Raw genomic sequence first — 22,336 nt, 5'->3', positions numbered from 1 at the left:
AGTTGTTCCCTCCACCCCACCCCACACCCAGCCTCTGGCTAGGAAACCTGTAGCGCCCCAGGCTTGACTTCGGAGGGCCTCACTACGGTCATCATTTAATGTGTTTCTGAAAACATGGAAGGCAAATATATACATGTCTTATAGTAAGGTTTAGTATTTTGAGGAGGCTCTATTCCCTAATTCTGTCTTAAGCTTAATTTAGTTTTGAGCAGGATATTTTCACAGTGAAGCACATGTTTCTAGCCCATCTATATAATGAATGTTTAAAATGGAGATTAAACATATATAGATAAAGCTTTCCAAAATGAAATTATATTTAGTAGAAAGATAAAATTGATTTCAAATGTTGGAAGGATGTAAGATTTTACAGAAGATTAAATGGGATTCCAAGCATGTGATTATTATGGTGACTATATTATATCTATATTACTATCTCTAAATGTGTGTCCAAAAAATGAAACACACACCTTCTTCTGTTGAGAGAATCAACTATGGAGTTATGAATTTTTCTTTTTCTTTTTTTTGATATATCTGAGTTATTGGAGTGTTTTGTAACCAATTCTTCTGGTGATTATTTTGAAATTCCAAGAAGATTAAGAGAAATTTGAAGTTTCTGCATTTGTTGAAAGGGAGACTGGGGATTTACAAAGAAAAAAGGAGGCAGGAAACATGATATAGTATAAACAGTGAGGGGATTGTGAGTCAGCTGAGCTGAGCACCGGCCTCTGCTTGGCTGCTGGCTTTGGGGCCTTTGTGCTTCTTAAACTTGTTTACATCTGGAACATGAGGCTCACCTGCCCTGGCCCCCTCGCAGAATCGCAGTTCCTACAGTTAAACGAGACAGGAAACACTGAAGTGCTTTTTAGAATATAAATTGTTATGTCATTTTCTTAGTGAGAGTCAGGTAACATGAGATAAATATTCCAGTGAAAATTGGACATCTTTTTAAAAACTCTTTTCACCGGAGTCTTATGTCCTGAAACTGGTAGGAAGTGGTCTTTCTCCCCTGATCCCCACCAAGTTTCATTTCCTAACTTTGGATCAAAACAATCTCATAAAGAACTTTGCTGATAGGTAGGCAAGCCAGTCTTCAGCCTATGGAATCAAGGGTAAGACTGGGTCTTTGCCCACCTGATGAGTGATCCATGTGCGAACGGTTGAAGGGTGTTGGGAGAAGCAGACAGACCCCCTGGTCCACGCCGGGCGCCGTCCCTCCAAGGGTGCACCCCACTGGATCTTCCATCTTCTGTGCCTGTCTTCCCCCACACCTTGCAGTGACTCACCGGATGGGAAGTACCAGTAACTGTGCCTCTTTCCTCATCTCCACCTTCTGCCAAGACTTATCGACACTTCTTCCAAGATTTACTGGTTCTGCTTCTGTCGCACCTTTCACATCATTTATACCCTTGCGTTTTCTCTGATCACGTCTCGTTTGAGTCTTCTTTCTCTCTTGCCCAGTCTTGCCATCGTGCCCTTTTCATGCAGAATGAGTCTAAGCCCTCCAGCCTCACATACCCCTGGGTTCTTTCCAGCTGCATCAGCTTAGTGCTTCTTTTCACCTGTCCTGTCATCTAGCCACACTGACTGTCTTTTAACACTCTTCCATTCCCCAATAATGTCATGGTGACTACGTGCGTGCCTGGTTTAGATACTTTCTCTTCCGTTTACTAGTGTGTTACCCTGGAAATCTTAACCTCACTGTTTTTCTTGATAAAATTAGGATAATAATACTATCTGCCTTAAATGGTTGCTTTGAAGAATAAAGCAGATAATCCATGTAAAACTTCAGAGAACTGTACCTGCATGTAGTAGGTGTTACGTGCAAATTAGCTTTAGTTATTATTATTATTGTCTTCTATCAAAATTCTGTGTGTATCTTTGCTCAAGTGTGTTTTTCCCAAATCTCCCCAGTTGTATCCATCCATTAGTGCATCCATCTGTCCAATGAATATTGTATCGAATCCTTGATATGCTAAGCATAAGACTACTACTCGCTGTGAAGAATACAGAACTTAAGCACATCCTGCCCTCTGGGAACTTAGTGTCTGATGGGAGAGCGCAGAGAACTGTAAACTGTTCATCCATTCAGCACATGTTGATTGACTCACTGCAGAGGATCTGAGGTCCTGTTTAGTTCTGAGCCTGGTGTCACGTGTAATGACTAACTCACTCTGGTGGAAGATCAAAGTTTGAATGCCTTAGGCAAAGCACAGTTGAGGTGCTTGAAGGAAAGTAAAAGTTGTTCAGTCGTGTCCGACTCCTTGGGACCCCATGGACTATACAGTCCATGGACTTCTCCTGGCCAGAATACTAGAGTGGGTAGCCTTTCCCTTCTCTAGGGGATCTTCCCAGCCCAGGGATTGAACCCAGATCTCCTGCATTGCAGGTGGATTCTTTACCAGCTGAGCCACAAGGGATGCCGTTGTAGTGCTTGGGAGTGTAGAAAAGGGGTTTTATCAGCCAGGAGGGGCCAGAAAGGCTTATTGGAGATGTTGCTGTCTTAGCAGGGCCTTGCACAGTGAATTTTGCCCATCTCCACCTCTCTCAAGGATCATCAATCTCCTGCCGTGGGCAATGGCTCTGGGTAGTCAGAATTTTATCCCTGTGACCTCCTCAAGGGCTGTGGCAGTGCTGTCTTCAGTTTTGAACTCCTAGCTCTCATTCTGAGTCTTACATAGATAATTCTCAATAGAGGATGGTGACGGCTTAGGGAGATGTTCCCACATACCTTAAAGGGAGCTTGAAAGTAGATGATTCTCAATATCTGTGAAGCAATTCAACTTCCTAGAGAAGACGTTTATTTGAAAGTAGGGTTTTTTTGGGGGGCGGGGAGATGTTTGTATCATTTTACTTCGTATCACATTAATCCTGTCTATAGTAGTCGTGATAGGGGTGTAAAAAAAAGTGAATTTTACATCAACGCATGTAGACGTTTCTTCCCTTTTTCCTGCACATTTCTGACAGGAAACTCTTGTCGCTTTTCCATTAAAGCCTATCCTGGCCCCAGAATTCTAGGATGTACCCTCATAACTTGAATCACATGAGAAATCTTAGCTTTAAGAACTGCCCAACAGTTTTAATTCTGAATTTCTCCTTGTAGCAAGGAGCAAGGACCAACCCCAGTGGAGAAAAAGAAGAAAGGAAAAAGGAAAAGTGAAACTGCAGTGGAGAGTTTAGAGCTGGATCAGGGCCTGCCGAACCCGTCCCTGCGGAGCCCCGAGGAGTCCACTGAGTCTGCAGACAGCCAGGTACCGCTGTGCCGGGAGCCCGGGCGGGCACTGCGGCTGCGGGGCGGGGTCTCGCTGACGCTCATCCTGGTGCTCCTCTCTCCCTGTCTCCAGCCCACTTCCCTCGCACCCAGACCTGGGCTGGGCTTTCCCCGTGTTAGTGGGTGACCACCAGGCTCTTTCCCTAGCATCCTGGTCCTTAGACTAACAATCTCCCAGCTGTTCAGCAGTGTTGGCTTCCTTCCAGGAGAGTCGCATGGTATCAGGCTGCAGTGAGAGGGAACGTGGAGAGGGGAAGTGTGATCCAAAGTAGGTGAGGCTCCGAGGGCCTCTCTCGCCATGTAGGTGATGCATTGATGGCTCGGGGTGCTAATAAGCCAGTCTGTGTGAGGACACGTTCATAATCCCAGATGCTGGAAAAGTCAGGGATGGAGTCCTTTTGCCAAGATGGGAAGGAAAATTTGGGGAAACGAGTGGCGCACCCAAATGAGATTTCTGAAGATGCACCAAAATGGTAGGAGTTTTCTCCCTTGAGTTGAGGCAGCCTCTCTTGGACTTGATTTGTGATATTTCTAAGTGCTGTTTCCTCTGACAGCCGCAGCAGTTTATCTGGGCTCTGCCCCCGCAAGGGGCCATTTAGGATAAGATCAACTGAAGTCCTGTGAGCTTCGTTGTAGGAAAGTGTCAGCTCCTAACATCACAGTGATGAATAAGTGTGGTGTCTGGGGTGTCAGATCCAAGACCCCCTTTCACTGCCTGTATACTTGGGTTAGTGACTCCCAAGTATCCTGACTGGCAGAGGAGCAAGTACGTCTGGTCCATGAGGGTCAGCAGGTAGTTCAGTGTTTCTAGGATGGTGATCTGCACATGGCACTGAAGGAGAGCTTTTTATGTGGAATCCCTCCTGTAAAATTAAATGTCATTGAGGTGACTCAATAAAGAAACAAACACAGAGAGAGGCCCAGGAGGCATCTTTTAGACAATAAGGGCCGGGGGTAGGGTGAGGGTGAGGTTTGGCTTCTCGTTTGTTTTGTAGGGTTTAAGTGTTGAAGACTTAGCTGGCTGAGTGGATAGTTCCCGGAAGTATTTCTGCTGCTTGGATGTGATGGGTAGAGATGAACCATGTGTTTTTCTGCTTGAGGAAAGCCACTGGGTTGCTTTGCTGTAGAATGTTTTCTCTCTTAAAGGTCATAAGCTATTTAATTATAGTCAAGTCCTTACATGGTGAGTCACGAATCTCATTTTGTCACACTCAAGACGTCAGCTTGAATTTCAAAGGGTGGTGGTAGGAGATTCTCAAAGTAAGTCCGAATAAAATTGGTATTATTTAGTTGTTTGGAAGTACATGGCAAATCTGGTGAACTTGGAAAATTGAAAATAAACCAAAAAAAACCTGTTAAATCATTGTCATAAACCTGGAGCTTCAGGCTATGCTTGGAAGGGACCTCAGAGATGATGAAGTTACTTCCCATCCCTGTTTCACAGGAATGGAAACCGATTCCAGAAAGGAGGGGGAAAGCACAGGCAGAGATAATGAAACACTTCTCCCTGGATCCTAAGGCTGCAGCTCCTACTCTGTGGGTCCAGGAAGGCAGCTCCCGCTCCTCAGCTAGCTCCCGTTTTGAGTGAATTTCGTTCAGAAAAGAGTTGTGTTTAGGGCAGATCCTTCTTGGAAAGCTGGAGAGTGTGAGCGAGTGTAGTAAGGCGAGGGTGTCCTTGTGCCTGCTTTTCCCTCCAACTCACTGAGCGTCTCTGGCCGGTGTGTTTGTCCTGCAGAAACGACGCTCAGGACGGCAAGTGAAGCGCAGAAAATACAACGAAGACTTGGACTTCAAGGTGGTGGACGATGATGGGGAAACCATTGCCGTGCTTGGGGCTGGCCGGACGTCCGCCCTCTCAGCTTCTACCCTGGCCTGGCAGGCGGAGGTACGGCCTTTAGACGGGACTGCTGGCCTCCGCTGGACAGTCACTTCGACTGTCTGATGGAGTTGTACTGTGGCTCTTTTTCAAAGCATAAGTTCGATCACTTTAACTTCAGGTTCTGTCCTTCAGGTGGCTTCCTGCTGAACTGAAAGTTCAGACTCTTTGTCTAGGCCTAGCAGGTCCCTCTGTCATCATACTCTCCCGAATTCACTCAGGTACACGACTTTGCACCATCTCTCTCATTACTCTCCAGCCAAAAGACTTGACTCTTTTAAAGCCATGTATCAACCATTCTTTCCCACCTACTGCCCTTGGCCTGTGTGGTCCCTTTTGGTTGGAATGCTCTTTGCCACATGCTTCACTTGACTCTTATTTAAAGTCGACTCTTGGCCCTTGTCCTAATGATTTTTTTTTCCAATTAATTATTATTTATCTGACTGCACTGTGTCTTTAGTTGTGGCACACAGGATCTTTAGTTGAAGCCTGTGGGAGCTAGTTCTCTGACCAGGAATTGAACCCTGGGCCTTCTTTGTTGGAAGGACAAAGTCTTAACTACTGGACCACCAGGGAAATCCTCTAATGATTCTTTATTTCACTCCTGTTTGTTTCTTTCATAGCACTTCTTAGAATTTATAATTGTGTTCTGATTTCATTTTATTTGTCTCTCCCATTAGAATGTAGAAGTCTGATATGGAGTAAATAGGTACTCTATGAATGGAATCACATACAGCAGCCATTACAGTTGGGACTGGGGTTACAAATGTGTATGGAGAGCCCACAGCAGGGTCAGGTCCTAGGACACCAAGAGGAGTATCACAGCTTGATGCCTGCCTCCAGGGAGTTTAATCTGGGAGAAGGAGAGAATGGCTACACTGGTATTGTGAGTTAAGTGCGGTCTTGGAAGTGTGTGCTGGAATGGTGACTGGAGGAGGAATGGACAGGAAAGGGAGGTCAGGGTTTTAGGAGAGGCATTTCCGACCTGAACCACAGCCCCATAGCGTGCTGAGTACCGGAGGTTGTGATATGACAGTTTAATGAGCTTGGTCAGACGTTGAGGTGTGATTTAAGGAGTGATGGGAGATGATCCTGGGGTGGTAAGGAGAGCCACATTATGCAAGGCCTTTGCTCTCAGCTAAAGTGTTTGGCCTTCCTCCTGTAGATGGTACAAGGGGCCTGGGGCAGTCAGAGAGGCAGGATGCCCATCTGTGCAGTTTAGGAATTGCCACTGGCAGCAGTATCAGGGAAGACGAGGACAGCATTTAGTCCTGGTACCCCCAGATGCTACCAAGGAAGAGGGGGTGGGAATACATGTTGAAAAGGAGGAGGTCTGAGCCAAGGAGCTTGCAGAGGAGAAAGCAGAAGCAAAAGAAGCAGCAGGCTGTGCATGTGGGATGCGCCTGACGGCCGGCAGCACATTCTGGAACACAGGCTGTCTGTCGTTATGGAGTCCCTGTTGCTGACTTGGCAGGAGTCACGTTCTGCCTGTGCAGCAACAGCACAAATACCTGTGCTTCCTCCTGGCCGCCAGTGTGGCTCCTGGAGCTGAGGATGCTTTTATCTCTGCCACCCACCTTGACTCCCGCATCAAGCTTTCTCACGTAATTTCTCGAAGCCTTTTGCTCTGTGTCTGCATAGAAAGTAGCTAGGAGCAGGGGCCCTTGTGCCTATGTTAACAATCAGGAAATAAGCACAGAACAATCCAGGTCGTAGCATTACATAGCAGCAGTGGATCAGTGATGAGCATGTAAGAACTGACTTCGTGTCTCTCTCTGGATCAGGGTTATCCAGCTAATGAACAGAACACCTAATAGGAATAATAATTTGAAGTAGTACAAACAAATAGTTAAAAGTAGTCCTTGCAAGACTTCTTTGACATGATAGGATTATATTGCTTTACAGTGGGTTTCCTGGGACCTCCTTGTGGTCCAGTAGCTAAGACTTCATGCTCCCAATGCAGGGGGCACAAGTTCGATCCCTGGTCAGGGAACTAAATATCACATGTCACAACTAGAAAGCTCGCATTTTCAATGAAAATCAAAGATCCCGTGTGCTGCAACTAAGACCCAGTGTGGCCAGATTAATATTTACAGTGGGTTTCCCTTCCTTGGCGATTTTATGGTTGATTTGGTAGTTAAAACACTATAAGGGATTTTATTTACTCCTAGTAGCCATTTAGCCCAAGTCATTAACTGTATTTTAATTGTTGTTCTGACTTCTACCCCGGTACCTAAAGGGCCATGTTAGCTGATCAGACAGAAATTACTTGAAAAGTTTTTATCTTCACAAGGCTCTTTTTATCCTCATGAAGGGTACATTCAAGAAAGAGTTTATATGTGGTGAAACATAAGCTAGAATCTGAATCTGCATTAATTACACCTCAAAGATTGTGACTAAATTTTAAAAAGAAAGAGGGCCAAAATGTGGTTTTGGTGTTGATGTTCAGAAAAGGTAGCCATGTGGCTCTGGCCTCCACACCACAGGACAGACCCAATCACCTGCCAGGGACTGAGCGACTGACCTGAATCAGTGCTCCATGGAGCCCTCTATTCATGTCTGTTTTACATACCGGGCTCTCTGGGGAGGTCTGAACAAAGACTTCCCAGACTAACACAAAGCCCAAAAGTCAGGGATCTCATCTAGGATTCCAGGCAATCCTCAGAGTGTCCAGGGGCACAGAAAACCAGTAGAAGAAGATTAGACTTTTCTTCCGTCCTTCTCCCAAGGCCCTTTGGAAGGGTGTCCGCCTGCTTGCAGACAGGTAGAGAAGGGGCAGAGAAGGGTGTGCAGTCAGCACCAAAAAGTCCCTGCTGCTCCCTCCCTGCTTTCTTTGTGGTGTCTTAGCGGCATGCTCAGCCCACTAGTGTAGCTCCTGGCCCTGTCCCAACCCCAAATTGCAACCTCAGCAGTGCTTGCCTAGTGGTGAGTTGCTGCAAACGTCTTTACACATGATTCATTCTAGCTCGGGCCTGGCAGATCAGCATTGACACCTGGTTTGGAGTCTAGAGGACAGTCTGCTGGCTGGGGTATGGGATTAGGGGTGGAAATATGTTCCCATCCTCACTGTGACTCCCTGCTTTCTCATTCTTTGTCAAACCGTTGGCAGTGCTTGGAACAGAGACAGACTTGCCCAGTTATGGCCCATTTACAACATATAGATTCTTACAAGGCGGTCTCAGTTTTTGCCTCCTGCAATTGGTGTGGTTTGTGTGATTTTTGCCACTGAGACATAAGGACTTGAATTTGAGCGAGGCATCACCTCCCAGTGCTCTCTTGTGCCCGCTCTTGCATCTTTGCAGACAGTACCCTCTGCTTTGTCTGGTCTTTGCCTGCTCTTGGCAGGTGAGTGCAGTGGTTCCCTCGCCTGGGAAGCTCCCTGCTTCCCCTCAAGTTGGAGGTAAGTGTGCCTCCTCTGTCTCCCATGGCACTCTAGTATGGTTAACTCTGTCACTGTCCTTTAAACACCTGCCAGTTTTTGTTTGCCGTTGTTGAAGCCATGAGCCATGTTAGGGTAGGTCTTGTAATCTTTTTCTCTTTTTTTTTTTTTAAGTTATCTCTCCAGCATGAAAAGGCTTCAGTAAAGTAAAATGTACATTAAGCCCCAGGAACTATTTAGAGAAAAGTATGGCGGGTCCCTCCTCTGTTTTGTGGTGTATTCATTATGCCCAATGTCCCTGGAACCCACCCACCTCCTGTTCACAGCCCATGACTGCACTGATGGGTCAGCGCCCCTGCCGTATTGCTCTGAATATCACTCCTGATTGTTCGCGCCATCACACTGTAAACTTTTGCAAAAACAAGTGTCATTTTTTAGTTGATCATAATTTTCACTTAACATAGGTAGTACTTGACACTGGGTAGTAAGTAACATAAAGACATGCATTCAGTTGTACTTATCATGATGCTGTGAAAGTGCTGCACTCAATATGCCAGCAAATTTGGAAAACTCAGCAGTGGCCACAGGACTGGAAAAGGTCAGTTTTCATTCCAATCCCAAAGAAAAGCAGTGCCAAAGAATGCTCAAACTACCGAACAATTGCACTCATCTCACACGCTAGTAAAGTAATGCTCAAAATTCTCCAAGTCAGGCTTCAACAATATGTGAACCGTGAACTTGCTGATGTTCAAGCTGGTTTTAGAAAAGGCAGAGGAACCAGAGATCAAATTGCCAACATCCGCTGGATCATGGAGAAAGCAAGAGAGTTCCAGAAAAACATCTATTTCTGCTTTATTGACTATGCCAAAGCCTTTGACTGTGTGGATCACAGTAAACTGTGGAAAATTCTTCAAGAGATGGGAATACAGACCACCTGACCTGCCTCTTGAGAAATCTGTATGCAGGTCAGGAAGCAACAGTTAGAACTGGACATGGAACAACAGACTGGTTCCAGGTAGGAAAAGGAGTGCGTCAAGGCTGTATATTGTCACCCTGCTTATTTAACTTCTATGCAGAGTACATCATGAGAAACGCTGGACTGGAAGAAACACAAGCTGGAATCAAGATTGCCCAGAGAAATATCAATAACCTCAGATATGCAGATGACACCACCCTTATGGCAGAAAGTGAAGAGGAGCTGAAAAGCCTCTTGATGAAAGTGAAAGAGGAGAGTGAAAAAGTTGGCTTAAAGCTCAACATTCAGAAAACGAAGATCATGGCATCTGGTCCCATCACTTCATGGGAAATAGATGGGGAAACAGGGGAAACAGTGTCAGACTTTATTTTTTGGGGCTCCAAAATCACTGCAGGTGGTGACTGCAGCCATGAAATTAAAAGACGCTTACTCCTTGGAAGGAAAGTTATGACCAGCCTAGACAGCATATTAAAAAGCAGAGACATTACTTTGCCGACTAAGGTCCGTCTGGTCAAGGCTATGATTTTTCCAGTGGTCATGTATGGATGTGAGAGTTGGACTGTGAAGAAGGCTGAGCACCGAAGAATTGATGCTTTTGAACTGTGGTGTTGGAGAAGACTCTTGAGAGTCCTTTGGACTACAAGGAGATCCAACCAGTGCATTCTGAAGGAGATCAGCCCTGGGATTTCTTTGGAAGGAATGATGCTAAAGCTGAAGCTCCAGTACTTTGACCACCTCATCCGAAGAGTTGACTCAAGACCCTGATGCTGGGAGGGATTGGGGCAGGAGGAGAAGGGGACGACAGAGGATGAGATGGCTGGATGGCATCACAGACTCAATGGACATGAGTCTGAGCGAACTCCGGGAGTTGGTGATGGACAGGGAGGCCTGGCGTGCTGCAATTCATGGGGTCGCAAAGAGTCGGACACGACTGAGCGACTGAACTGAACTGAATGTAAGTAATGAATAAATAGGCTTAAAACATTGTAGAAACAGGTACGATTCTTAACTCCTGGATTAGAAAGATGAGAATGAGGTGTTTTTCTTTCTTCCTCGGGCTCTTGTTTCCTCCGTTTCTTTGTACTGGCCCGTTTTCCTGCTGGCATTTGCCCTCTTCTCGCTCCAGCCCTGACTGCCATGGGCAGGCCCTGGGGCAGAGTGACGGCAGCTCTGTACCAACCCGGGTGACTCAGGACTGGGGCTGCCGTCCCACTCAGCCCGGGAGGATGGTTTTCATTCTTTCCATTTCTTTGTTGGCCACACCACCGTTTCCCACCCTGGGTCTTTCCTCCGAGTGTCTCCTGTCTTTGTTTCCTCTTGGCTGCTGCTGGCCACCAGTCCTGCTGAGGCTTCTAGTGTTCAAACAGCTGCGGTTTGCACCTCTGTTGTTCCCTGCCACAGCCCTCTGTCCTCGCCCCATTTCTAGGCTCATTTTCTCATTTTCCCAGGGCAGTTTTTGGCTTTTCTCAGTGTCCCACTCAAGAATCTAAGGTGATTTTGCCTGTTAACTCCTGTTTTAGATCAAAATTCCTGCCTGATTTTCTTCTAAGGAATGTGGCCGCGTTCTGTTCTCATTTATCCCCACTCCCCATTCTGTGTAATGTTTTTTTTTCTTTTAAGACTGTGTTCCTTGGTATCCCAAATAGGCATCTTGCTTCCCCTATACTGGTCCTTTCATCTCATGGGTACGTTTCAGCTTTCCTTCCTGTTTGCAGTCCTCTTATGGGCCAGCGTCTTTTAGGGCCCAGCTGAAAGAAAACACACTATTTGAAATTCAGGCTGTTCATGCTTTCTGCTCTCTTTCTGGACTTAGCGTTACTGTTGCACTGATTAGGATTTACCCCTGGCACATTTCTAAGAAAAATATGTTTTATTTTGCTTCCACTCAGAGCTAAGCCCCTGAGACTGGGCACCTTGTTTGATGCGACTTTGGACCTTCCATAGCACTTGGTAAATACTTAATGTTTTGAAAAGCGAATTGTGTCTCAGTAGAGCCTCTCCTTATTATAGCTAAATAGAGTGAATCAGGTGGTTGGTTGAGGTTGGGAGTGATGTGAGTTGAAAATTTTTTCCCTAAGGGAAAAAATTAATTTCATGAGTTTCTGACATGAAATTGAATGAATTAAAATGGTCTTCTTTGAAGGATAATTTGAGGAAATTCCAAGAAGTTGGGAACAGATGGCTGTTATGGAAGTGTGTTCTGCAAGCAGATTTAGTTTATATCTGTGTGTTTCTGTATACACTGAGTGTTTATACACACATGATCATGCTTATGCACGGTCTCTGTTTAGGAAAAAGAAATCCTGATTTTCCAGTCTTCTTCCTACTTTGATGTGTGTGTTTGGTAACACTAGCCTCTTTTTTCCCTTTTATTAGGATAGAGTAAAAAAAATCTGTTGTCAGATTTTGATGATAACTATTGTTTTTTTTTTTAAATTCTACTGTTATCCCCTGTTCTTTAGTGCCAAAAAGCAAACTGAAGTTTTATTTCAAATTCCTTAATTTTTACTTAAAAATTTTCTGTAATAAAGAATGCTTTAAGCCCCCCATCCTTTTAACCGTCAGCGTGAAGTTCTGAGCCTTCTTCATCCACATGTTAATGTTTCTGTGGATTGGGTCCTGGTTAAAAACTGAAGAGAAATCAACATCTTTCCATCAGAAGCCATCTTTTTCTGCTCTTCATGGTAGTTAAGAATAAGAGACTATTTGAAGGGACCTCCAGTGGTTAAGAATCCACCTGCCGATGCAGGGGACATGGATTTGATCCCTAGTCTGGGAATTAAAATCCCACATGCCATCGGGCAGCTAAGCCCGTGGGCCACAGTTTCTGAGCCCACTCGCTCTAGAGCACATACTCTGCAACAAGAGAAGCCACTGCAATGAGAAGCCCTCACACCACAACCAGAGAGTGGCCCCTGGTCACCGCAGCTGGAAGAAGCCCGTGCTCTGCAACTAAGGCCCGGTGAAGCCCCCCCCCCCCCCCCCCCACAAACATGCAGTCAAATAACTAACATTCTTTTAAGGAGAGAGAGCCTATTTGAAGTTGCCTGCTGGTGAGGAGAGACCGTGGTTCTTTCAGTGTGGGTGCACTCGTGGGGACGCTTGCTTGTTAGTCTGGTTCGTACAGACTTGGAAGTAGGTAGGAAAGGTAGTTGGCAGTGATGAAAGTCTAAGGCTAATAAACATCTAGCTTGTTTCCAGAGCCTCTTCAGATTTGGCCAGCCGCTCTGGCTCTGTGGGCCTGTAGCGCTTGCTCTATACTGCTGTTCCCATGTTGCGTCGTAAAATCTCTTAACATTATTTATTCAGAAATATTATTGAGCGCCTACTACTATTGGGTGCCAAGGACTGTTCTGAGCGCTGGAGATAACATCAGGGAACAAAAGAGCCGGCAGTCCCCGCCCTTGTGGAGGGAGCCTTTGGCCATGCACACAGCCCATCTCCTCCTCCAGAGGTTTGCCGGGTTTTCAGCCTACGTGGGGTGTCAGGCCACAGGGCTAAGCTCAGAACTTCCAAAGGGTAGAAATAACTCAGGAGAGGCTGGTTTTCAACCTGGAAAGAGTAAAATTGTGTAGTGTGTACATGGTGGTAAGTGCTATGGGAAAAAAAACATCAGAGTAGGAGTGTTATGAAATTCAAGAATGAAGGTTGCAATTTTAGATAGGGTGATCAGTGTTGGCCTCACAAAGGTGGTATATAATCCAAGAACTGAAGGAAGTAAAGGAGTGAGGGAGTCGTGTAGGGAGAAGAGCATTTCAGGCAGACGGACTAGCAGAGTTCTGAAGGTGGAAACGTGCCTGGTGTGTATGTGGGACAGACAAGGAGTTGAAAGGTGACAGAGGAGGTGAGAGGCTGGGGATGCATTCCGTGGGCTTCTGAAGACCTTTGGGAGACTTTAGGTTTTACTCCCAAGTTGAAAGAAAAGCATTTTAAGCAGTGTAAGCAAAAGGATGACTTAAATGAAGGGGCCATTCTGATAGTTGTGTTGAGAATAGACCAGTAGGACAGGCAGGGTAACAAAGTGACTACTTAAGAGATGATTGGGAATAATCTGGGTGAGAGATGAAGGTGGTTTAGACCAGGGTAGAAGCAGTGGAGGTGGTGAGGAATGGCTGGGTTCTGAACATACTTTGAAGGTAAACTCAACAGGATCTCTTGGCTGATGAGATAGGGTATGTGGCGCAAAAAGAGAGGAATTGGGAATTACAGGATTTGGGGGTTGAACTTCCAGAGGGACAGAGGTCTTTTTAATCCAGTTGTAAGAAAACTGTAGTTTGAAGGGGTAGGGTTGGTGGCTTGGCTAAGAGACTAGGAGTTTGGTTAGTGGACATCTGAAGTGTGATATATTTCTGAAATCGTCAGGTGGTGATGACAAATAACAGTTGGATAAAGGAATCTGTAATTATGGGGTTCTAAGCTGGATTAAATAAATATGGCAGTCCGGACAACATGCACACACGCGAGTTAAGTTGCTTCAGTCATGTCTGACTCGTTGTGACCACGTGGACAGTAGTCCGTCAGGCTCCTCTGTCCGTGGGATTCTCTAGGCAAGAACACTGGAGGGGATTGCCATGCCTTCCTCCAGGAGATCTTCCTGACCCAGGGATAGAACCTGCATCTCTTGCATCTCCTACATTGACAGGCGGCTCTTTATTACTAGCACCACCTGGGAAGCCCAGGATAAATAAATATGGCAGGCAAGACACATAGAGCCAGTATTTAAAACCATGAGACTGGATGGGATCACCTAGAGAATGAATATAGATAAAAAAGAAAGTTCCAAAACTAGGCCCTAGGGAACTGCAGAAATAAGAGTTAGCGTTGGAGGATTCTATTTTCAGGTAAGAAATGGTCGGGCATGGCAGGCCAACACTTGCTGCAAGGGGGAAGAAAAAGGTAACTTGCAAAGAACATATTTTTAAAGACATCAGATAGCTGTGGAAGCAGCAAGAATGAGATGCACTAAAATTCCAGACAGAGAAGAGCTCTTCCTAGATGAGCTGACCGTTGCTAACTGTTTTCTTCTCTGGAGCATTCTGTAATTCTGGGCAAGAGCTGAGCACCAGGCTGGGCCCAAACAGAGACCTACTCTGGGTTGACGAGAAACCATCTGACCCTGATGGTGGTTCATCAGCAGGGCTGATGAAATGATTGGGAACTAGAGAAATCCCCAAAGCAAGGAGCCTTCCCCAGAAGACATTAGCTGAGTTCTGGGGTAGTACAAGAAGTAGGTGGCCGAACCAGAAAGCAGATTGAAATCTCAAACTCTTGCGTTACTTAGGAGATAAACTCTCACTGAAAGGATGGGTCTACTGCAAAACAAAACTGACTCTCCCTTAAGAGAGATTGTTAACCTGCTTGGGATTGGAAAACTCAGGGCTGAGGAGTAAAAAGACCTGCCGAGCTTACAGTCAAGTGACCATGGGCATTTGTTCTCAAGGAATAGATCAAACGAGATGGACTGAGTCTTAACAGAACGGTGACCCAGTCCTGACCCAGCAGAGCCTGATTGGACTGGACCAGTGGGACCTTCTCCCTGTTCATCAAGGAGAAAATAGGAAGCATTTGGAGCTGCTGTGATTCTTTTGTTGACAATATTCACCATGCAATAAAACATTATTAGACATTGAAAAGGCTGGGAAATTGACTAACAATTAGGAATGTTAATGGAAACAAAGCCCAGATGATCCAGATAATGGAGTTAGCAGAAAAAAAATTTTTGAATTACTATGATTAATGAGTTAAAGAAAATAGAGGAAAAGATGGACAAAATAAGTTTTAAAGTAAAGAATTCCAACCGAGAATTGAAGCTATAAAGAGAATCAGATCAACTCTGTAAAACTGTAAATTTGTAAAATTCAAAGCACAATAGGTAAGTTTAAAGCAGATTAGATATAATAGAAGATTAGTGACTTTGAAGACAGATCAGTAGAAAGTTTCTAAACTGACACACAGAAAAGTGAATGGAAAGAACAGAGCAAAGCATAAATGCACAGAGAGACCACTGGGATGCAGTGAAAAGGCGTGATGCTCTGCTCAGCATCCGAAATACAGAAAAGGAAAGGTCAGTCACTTAGTCACGTCCAACTCTTTGTGACCCCATGGACTGTAGCCTGCCAGTCTCTTCTGTCCATGGGATTCTCCAGAATACTGGAGTAGATTGCCATTTCCTCCTCCAGGAGATCTTCTCCACCCTGGGATCACACCTGGGTCAGTGAAGAGCCAGAAAGTCCCCAAAACTGATGGAAGATATCAATCAGTAGATTCAATGTTAGGTAACCCCCAAGCAGGAAAAACACACAAAAGAAAACCATACCTAGGCATATCTTAAACTGTACAAACCAGATACTAAAAGAATATCTTATAAATCACTAGATAAAAACTGACAGCTAATATTATATTAAATGGTATAGTATTGAATACCTTCCCTCTGAATTAGCAAGTAAGAAAAAGATTCCACTATTCTCATTTATATTCAGAAGTACGTTGGAGGTCCTGCACTAAAGAAAGGGAAGAAATAGAGGCATGCTTTGTTTTATTGTTCTTTGATATAGTGCACTTTACAGATACTTCTCTTTTTTTTAAGTTTGAAGGTTTGTGGTAACCTTGGATCAAACAAATGTATTGGCACCATTTATAATATGCTAATATTACAATATACCTTTTACAGTATACTTATTTTATAAACTAGCAACATCAAATCAGGAATGGAAAATTGTAAATGCCACTTATGATAGTATCAAGGTATTAGATACCCTGAAGTAACTCTCAAAAGATATATAAGCCCTCTTTATGAAAAACATGGCTGAAACAAATGAAAGAAGCCCTAAGTAAATGGAGTGATATATGATATACATGTATTCAGAATTAAGCTATCTGTAATTCAGTCCCAGTCCAAATCTAGGCAGAGTGCTTTTTTGGTGGAAATTGACGATGGAAATACAGATCTACCCTATCCAAGGCAATCTTGAAAAGGAAGAACCCAGGTGGAAGACTTAGAATCCATACTTTGTAATCAGTTTACTAAAATGAAGACAGGGTAGTGTTGCCATAAGAGCACATAGACCAGTGGGCCAGAAATAAAGCTGTATGTGGGTATGGAGCACTTGAAACAGCCTAGTTCGAACTGAGATCTGCTCAACAAAGTACAGAACAGATTTTTAAAGACTCAGTGTGAGAAGAAGAGTATAAACTAGTTCATTAATAATTTTATATTGATCGCATGTTGAAATGATATTTTGGCTATGTTAGAATATTGTTAAAATCAAATTCATCTGTTTTTAAATGTGGCTGCTGTTGTCATTCAGTCGCTGAGTCATCATGTCCAACTCTTTACAATCCCATGAGCTGTACCACACCAGGCTTCCCTGTTTTTCTCTCTCTCTCCTGGAGTTTGTTCAAACTCACGTCCATTGAGTCAGTGATGTCTTCCAACCGTCTTATCCTCTGTCGCCCCTCTCTCCTCTTGTCTTCAACCTTTCCCAGCATAAATGTGGCTATAAGGAAATTTAAAACTATGTATGTGGCTTATTTGTGGCTTTGGTGGCAGCAAAGATTCGTTCAATGGACATAAAAATACAAAAGAGAAAAAATATAGAACTTCTCTTCATCAAAAGACACATCTCCAGTTTGAGAGGGTGAACCATAGATTGATAGAAAAAGTATAGATCATAACAGAGGACTCTTATTCAGAAATATATAAAGATATAAACTCTTGCAAATATAAAGAACTCTTGACAATTAAAAAAAAGGACAATTTTAAAAATAGGCAAATGACTGGAATAGAAGCCTCATAGGGCCAATAAGCACAAGCTGGAATCAAGATTGCCAGGAGAAATAACAATAACCTCAGATATGCAGATGATTCCACCTTTATGGCAGAAAATGAAGAGGAACTATAAAGCCTTTTGATGAAAGTGAAAGAGGAGAGTGAAAAAGTTGGTTTAAAGCTCAACATTCAGAAAACGAAGATCATGGCATCTGGTCCCATCACTTCGTGGGAAATAGATGGGGAAACAGTGTCAGACTTTATTTTTTTGGGCTCCAAAATCACTGCAGATGGTGATTGCAGCCATGAAATTAAAAGATGCTTACTCCTTGGAAGGGAAGTTATGAGCAACCTAGATAGCATATTCAAAAGCAGAGACATTATTTTGCCAACAAAGGTCCGTCTAGTCAAGGCTATAGTTTTTCCTGTGGTCATGTATGGATGTGAGAGTTGGACTGTGAAGAAAGCTGTGATGGATGTGAGTTTGAGTGAACTCCGGGAGTTGGTGATGGACAGGGAGGCCTGGTGTGCTGTGACTCATGGGGTCGCAAAGAGTCGGACACAACTGAGTGACTGAACTGAGGGCCAATAAGCATATGAAAAGATGCTCAGTACCTTCTAATTATCAGAGAAATGTGAATTAAGGAGGGGATGTGATAGTTGAACTGTAAAGAAAGCTGAGTGCTGAAGAATTGATGCCTTTGAACTATGGTGTTGGAGAAAACTCTTGAGAGTCCCTTGGACTGCAGGGAGATCCAGCCAGTCCATCCTAAAGGATATCAGTCCTGGGTGTTCATCGGAAGGACTGATGTTGAAGCTGAAACTCCAATACTTTGGCTACCTGATGCAAAGAGCTGAATCATTTGAAAAGACCCTGATGCTGGGAGGCATTGAAAGCAGAAGGAGGAGACAACAGAGGATGAGATGGTTGGATGGTGTCACTGACTCAATGGACATGAGTTTGGGTAAATTCCGGGAGTTGGTGATGGACAGGGAGGCCTAATGTGTTGCAGTCCATGGGGTCCCAAAGAGTCGGATGTAACTGAACTGAACTGAGTACACATCCATTGGAATGGCTGAAGTTTTCAATACTCATGATATCAAGTCAGTTAGAACTCCCATGCACTGCTGCTGGATGTAAAAATGGTTGCAACTACTTTGGAAAAAGTTCTGACAGTATCCCTCAAAACTAAACATATAACCAACCTCATAACCTAGCAATTGCATTCCTGTGTATATATCCAAGGTAAGCAAGTGCATTTATATGAACATTGAAAGCAACCCAAATATTCCTTAGCAATAGCATGGATAAGTAAGTGGTGGGTAAATGAGTAATTTATACAATAAAATACTGCACAGTGATACAGGAGAATGAACCACATGCTATATGATTCCATTTGCATGAAACTTAATAATAGGCAAAACTAATCAATGGTAGTAGAAGTCTGAGAGTGGTTATGTCTAGAAGGGGGCGTGAGGATCTTCCAAGAATGTTGAAAATATAACTTTACCTCGGGGGGACTTCGCTGTATATGTGTACATGTAAAACGTCGATAATTGTATGCTTGAGATCTCTGCATGCTGTATGTGTACCGTACCACAGTCACTTACAGCGTTATGTGGGCAGGCCTGGCCGTTCCTTGATGAAGACTATAGCGAATTTATTTCTGTAAGACCAGTACATAAACTCAAAAGACACGCAGTAATTAACGGGGGGAAAGTTTAGGAAGGAAATGAAGCGGTGGGGAAGGAAGTTGGATCATTAATCTAGTTTCCTTTAACCCGGCCCCTGTTCCTTTGCTTGCTGTCCACTTGTCATAGTCCAAGCTCTGTGTGTTGGCTACAAGATTGGGGTTGTGATTTTACTGTTCAGGAAAGGACATCTAGTTTGGGCCCTTCAGTGGTAGCCATCTGGACAAGAGAAGTTAAGTCCAGGTATATGGAAAAAGAGGGAGGCTTTAATTATATGATAGAGATCAAGAATAACCCTTTATCTTCCCTTTGTATTCCATCTGTCTTCCCTGTTATTTAGCATTCAACCAATATTCATTGATCACCCACTGTTGTCTGGCTTTCTCAAGGTATTTAGCTACACCAGTGAGTAAAACAAATAAGGATCCCTGCCATTACAGGCTAGTGTGATGGGAGAAGACGGCAACCTACTGTGAGCTGCCGCCACCTCCTTTTCTTGTGCATAAGACTCAAGCAGAGCAAATACGCTTAGAGGAAATCAAAAGCTGAGTCTGTATCCAGCCCCAGTTCACTGATCTTCCGGTTGAGCAGTGGGAAAAGACTTGTCATTTTGGATTAACTTCACAGTGCCACGTGTCCAGGGGGACATAATGAATATGCGTAGCCTTTGGGAGCATCTGTCAGCGCCTGCTGATTTCCACACTTCTCTTCCACCATCTGCCCTACTCGTCGTTTCTTACTATCAATTTTCTGGGAAAAGCTTGATTTAAGTTCTTAGAAAATATGTTTTCTGTAACGGTATGACTTTGGGATAGTTGAGCCCTAGAGTGGTTAGACTGAAGCAATGATAATGCAGCGCAAATCATCCTCTTGGAAAGTTCTGAGAAGGAACCCAACTAGTTATTCTGAGAGTTAGGGTTGGGGTGTGTGTTCTTTTCATACACTATTCTAAGTCTCATATTGTGATAAATGCTAGACCCGGAAAAGTCATATAGTGCAGTTGAAACCACTGAAATAAAACTGCTCAACTGAAATCTTAGGAAGAACGTTTAACAGGAGTGTTCTGACCCAGTGTATCCTTTTGTAAGTTTATTGTTTATTTTATTTTTATTTTTAAATTTCTGTTAATTTTGTTTATTTACCTTTAGTTGTAGCATGTGAATTCTTATCTGCAGCATGTGGGATTTAGTTCCCAGTGAAAGAAAAAGAAGTGAAAGTCACTCAGTCATGTCCAACTCTTTGCGATCCCATGGACTGTAGCCCATGAGGCTCCTCTGTCCATGGAATTCTTCAGGCCGGAATACTGGAGTTGGTCCCATTCCCATCTCCAGGGGATCTTCCTGACTCAGGGATTGAACCTGGGTCTCCCACATTGCAGACATATTCTTTACCATCTGAACCACCAGGGAAGCCCTATTTCCCAGACCAGGGATCAAACCTGGGTCCCCTGCTTTGGGAGTACAGACTTAGCCATCAGACTATCAGAGAGGTCCCAAGTTTGTTGTTTTTTTAAATGCAAATGTTTTTAAATCAAGTACTCCTCTGTAGAAAGAGATTTCATGGAGATTAGAAAATGTTGATGTGTATCTGGGGTAGAAAGGAAGTAATTAAATTGTTTCCAGTTGGGATTTGTAGTCAAAGGATGATCAGTAAAACAGAAAGCGATTTCCAGATACAGAGGGGAACAGTGGTACCATTTAGTAGAGAATAGTTACGCCTTACATTTGCCTAATGCTTACTGTCCAAAAAACGTTTTCACATGCCATCTTATCCTCCCAGTAACCTAGTGAAATACGTATTTTAATTCTTATTTTAATAGATTTGAAACTAAGAGGTGTTAATTGACTTGCCCAAAGTCAACAGCTGAAAGGTGTCAGAATTGGGGCCTTCTGCTTCTGAAGCCCCCAGACTGTTTGATGTTATGTCTTTCTGAAAATTTTATGCAGTAACATGTAAGCAGTTTGGGCAGAGAAGGGAGGTCCCAGGACCAATTTTAGTAATGCTAAAGGCAGCTCTGAAGTCAAGAATCTGCAAAGCAGAGTAACTTCCCTGCTCATGTGGACGGGGGGTGGGGGGGTGGGGTGGGGGGAGGGTCGTACACAGAGGTTAGACTATGTACCATCTTTGCATCACTCTGAGCTGGCAGGATGGAGGCCTCTGTACTCAAAGGTGAACCTTTGGACCAAGTAGTATCTATTGTAGCATTTCTCGTAGAATTATTTCATGGCTTCCGTGGTGCCAGTAATCCACTCTCTTTCTCTCACCTCTGTCTTCAGGAGCCTCCAGAAGATGACGCAAACATCATTGAGAAGATCCTGGCATCTAAGACTGTCCAGGAGGTTGGTGGCTGATGTTTCTGGCTTGTGTGTCTCTAGCGCACATCACACCCTCTGTTAAAAGATGTCTCTGGAATGGTCCTTCTCAGCTGGACTGAGAGCTAGGCAGGCACACTGTTGGGCTAGTTGACACTTAGGTTTACCTCTGTAGAAGATTTTAGGACATGAAATTCTAAAATATTTGAGTATGACCCAAATTGATGTTTTCCCTATGATCCTAGCAATAGGTATTGACCTCTTAGTTGCCACAACTCACTGAAAGTCATCAAGGAGCCATGAAGAAGAGATGGGGAAAGACTCCCAGTGCAAACACCTTTTCCTTTCGATGTCTTCAGGACTGTCATAGGGAACTTCTAGAGAAAATCCCTAGTGTGAAAGAGCATAAGAACATAGTGTGGAGGAGAGCATGGTTTCATTGTTAGTTACCTGGAGGATTTATGAAAGACTTCCTCGCTTTGAGAGTGAACCCCTCTGGAGTGTGTGGGGAACAAGCAGGGGGTGGGGGGAGGGTAGGACGGGTTGGCAGGGACACTGGAAGTGCATGTTCTCGCTTTCGCAGCAGCTCTCAGTGCCCTGGGCCAGTTGGGGTTTTTCAGCTGAGTGCCCTCCTAGCCGAAACCTTTGAGTGACACCAGGAGGATTTTTTTTTTTTTTTTTTTTTTTTTTTACGTTGTAGCTTAGCTATGTGTTCAGCCTTTAGAAAGTCTGCTCCAGAGCTGCCAAAAATCCTGACCTGGTAAAATGCAGATGTCCTCTAGAGATATTCTAAACCAAGAAGGAGCGCTTGATTTACCTTTTTTGTTTGGTACTTACGAGTGGTCCACAGGGGTCTAGGCTGATAACGGCTTGCTTTGGGTTACAGGTCCACCCGGGAGAACCCCCATTCGACCTGGAGCTGTTCTACGTCAAGTATAGAAATTTGTACGTCTGTTTAATGTATTCTTTTTTTTAGATTTTATGTGAATAAAACGTCTTTCCTTCATCCCATCATTATCTTCTATATTTTCCAACAATGGCCCCTAAGGTGTGACTCACAGACCT

The 22,336-nt window shown here is 44.1% G+C and overlaps 1 protein-coding gene across 8 annotated transcripts in view; it reads left to right on the top strand.

Moving 5' to 3' along the window:
• Positions 1–22,336, top strand: part of CHD6 (chromodomain helicase DNA binding protein 6) — a 203,739-nt gene that overhangs the window by 85,958 nt on the left and 95,445 nt on the right. For all 8 annotated transcript variants that reach the window (XM_060397044.1, XM_060397041.1, XM_027977203.2 and 5 more), the window contains 4 exons: positions 3,101–3,248; positions 5,004–5,153; positions 21,236–21,298; positions 22,158–22,216. Coding sequence is in view for 6 of the 8 variants with exons in the window: in XM_060397041.1 (XP_060253024.1) it covers positions 3,101–3,248; positions 5,004–5,153; positions 21,236–21,298; positions 22,158–22,216 (420 nt within the window). In the remaining 2 variants the exon portion in view is untranslated. The remainder of the gene's footprint in view (positions 1–3,100; positions 3,249–5,003; positions 5,154–21,235; positions 21,299–22,157; positions 22,217–22,336) is intronic.

Source organism: Ovis aries, chromosome 13 (genome assembly GCF_016772045.2).
Source record: "Ovis aries strain OAR_USU_Benz2616 breed Rambouillet chromosome 13, ARS-UI_Ramb_v3.0, whole genome shotgun sequence".
NCBI lineage: Eukaryota > Metazoa > Chordata > Mammalia > Artiodactyla > Bovidae > Ovis > Ovis aries.
This window is presented reverse-complemented; position numbering and strand designations above follow the sequence as displayed.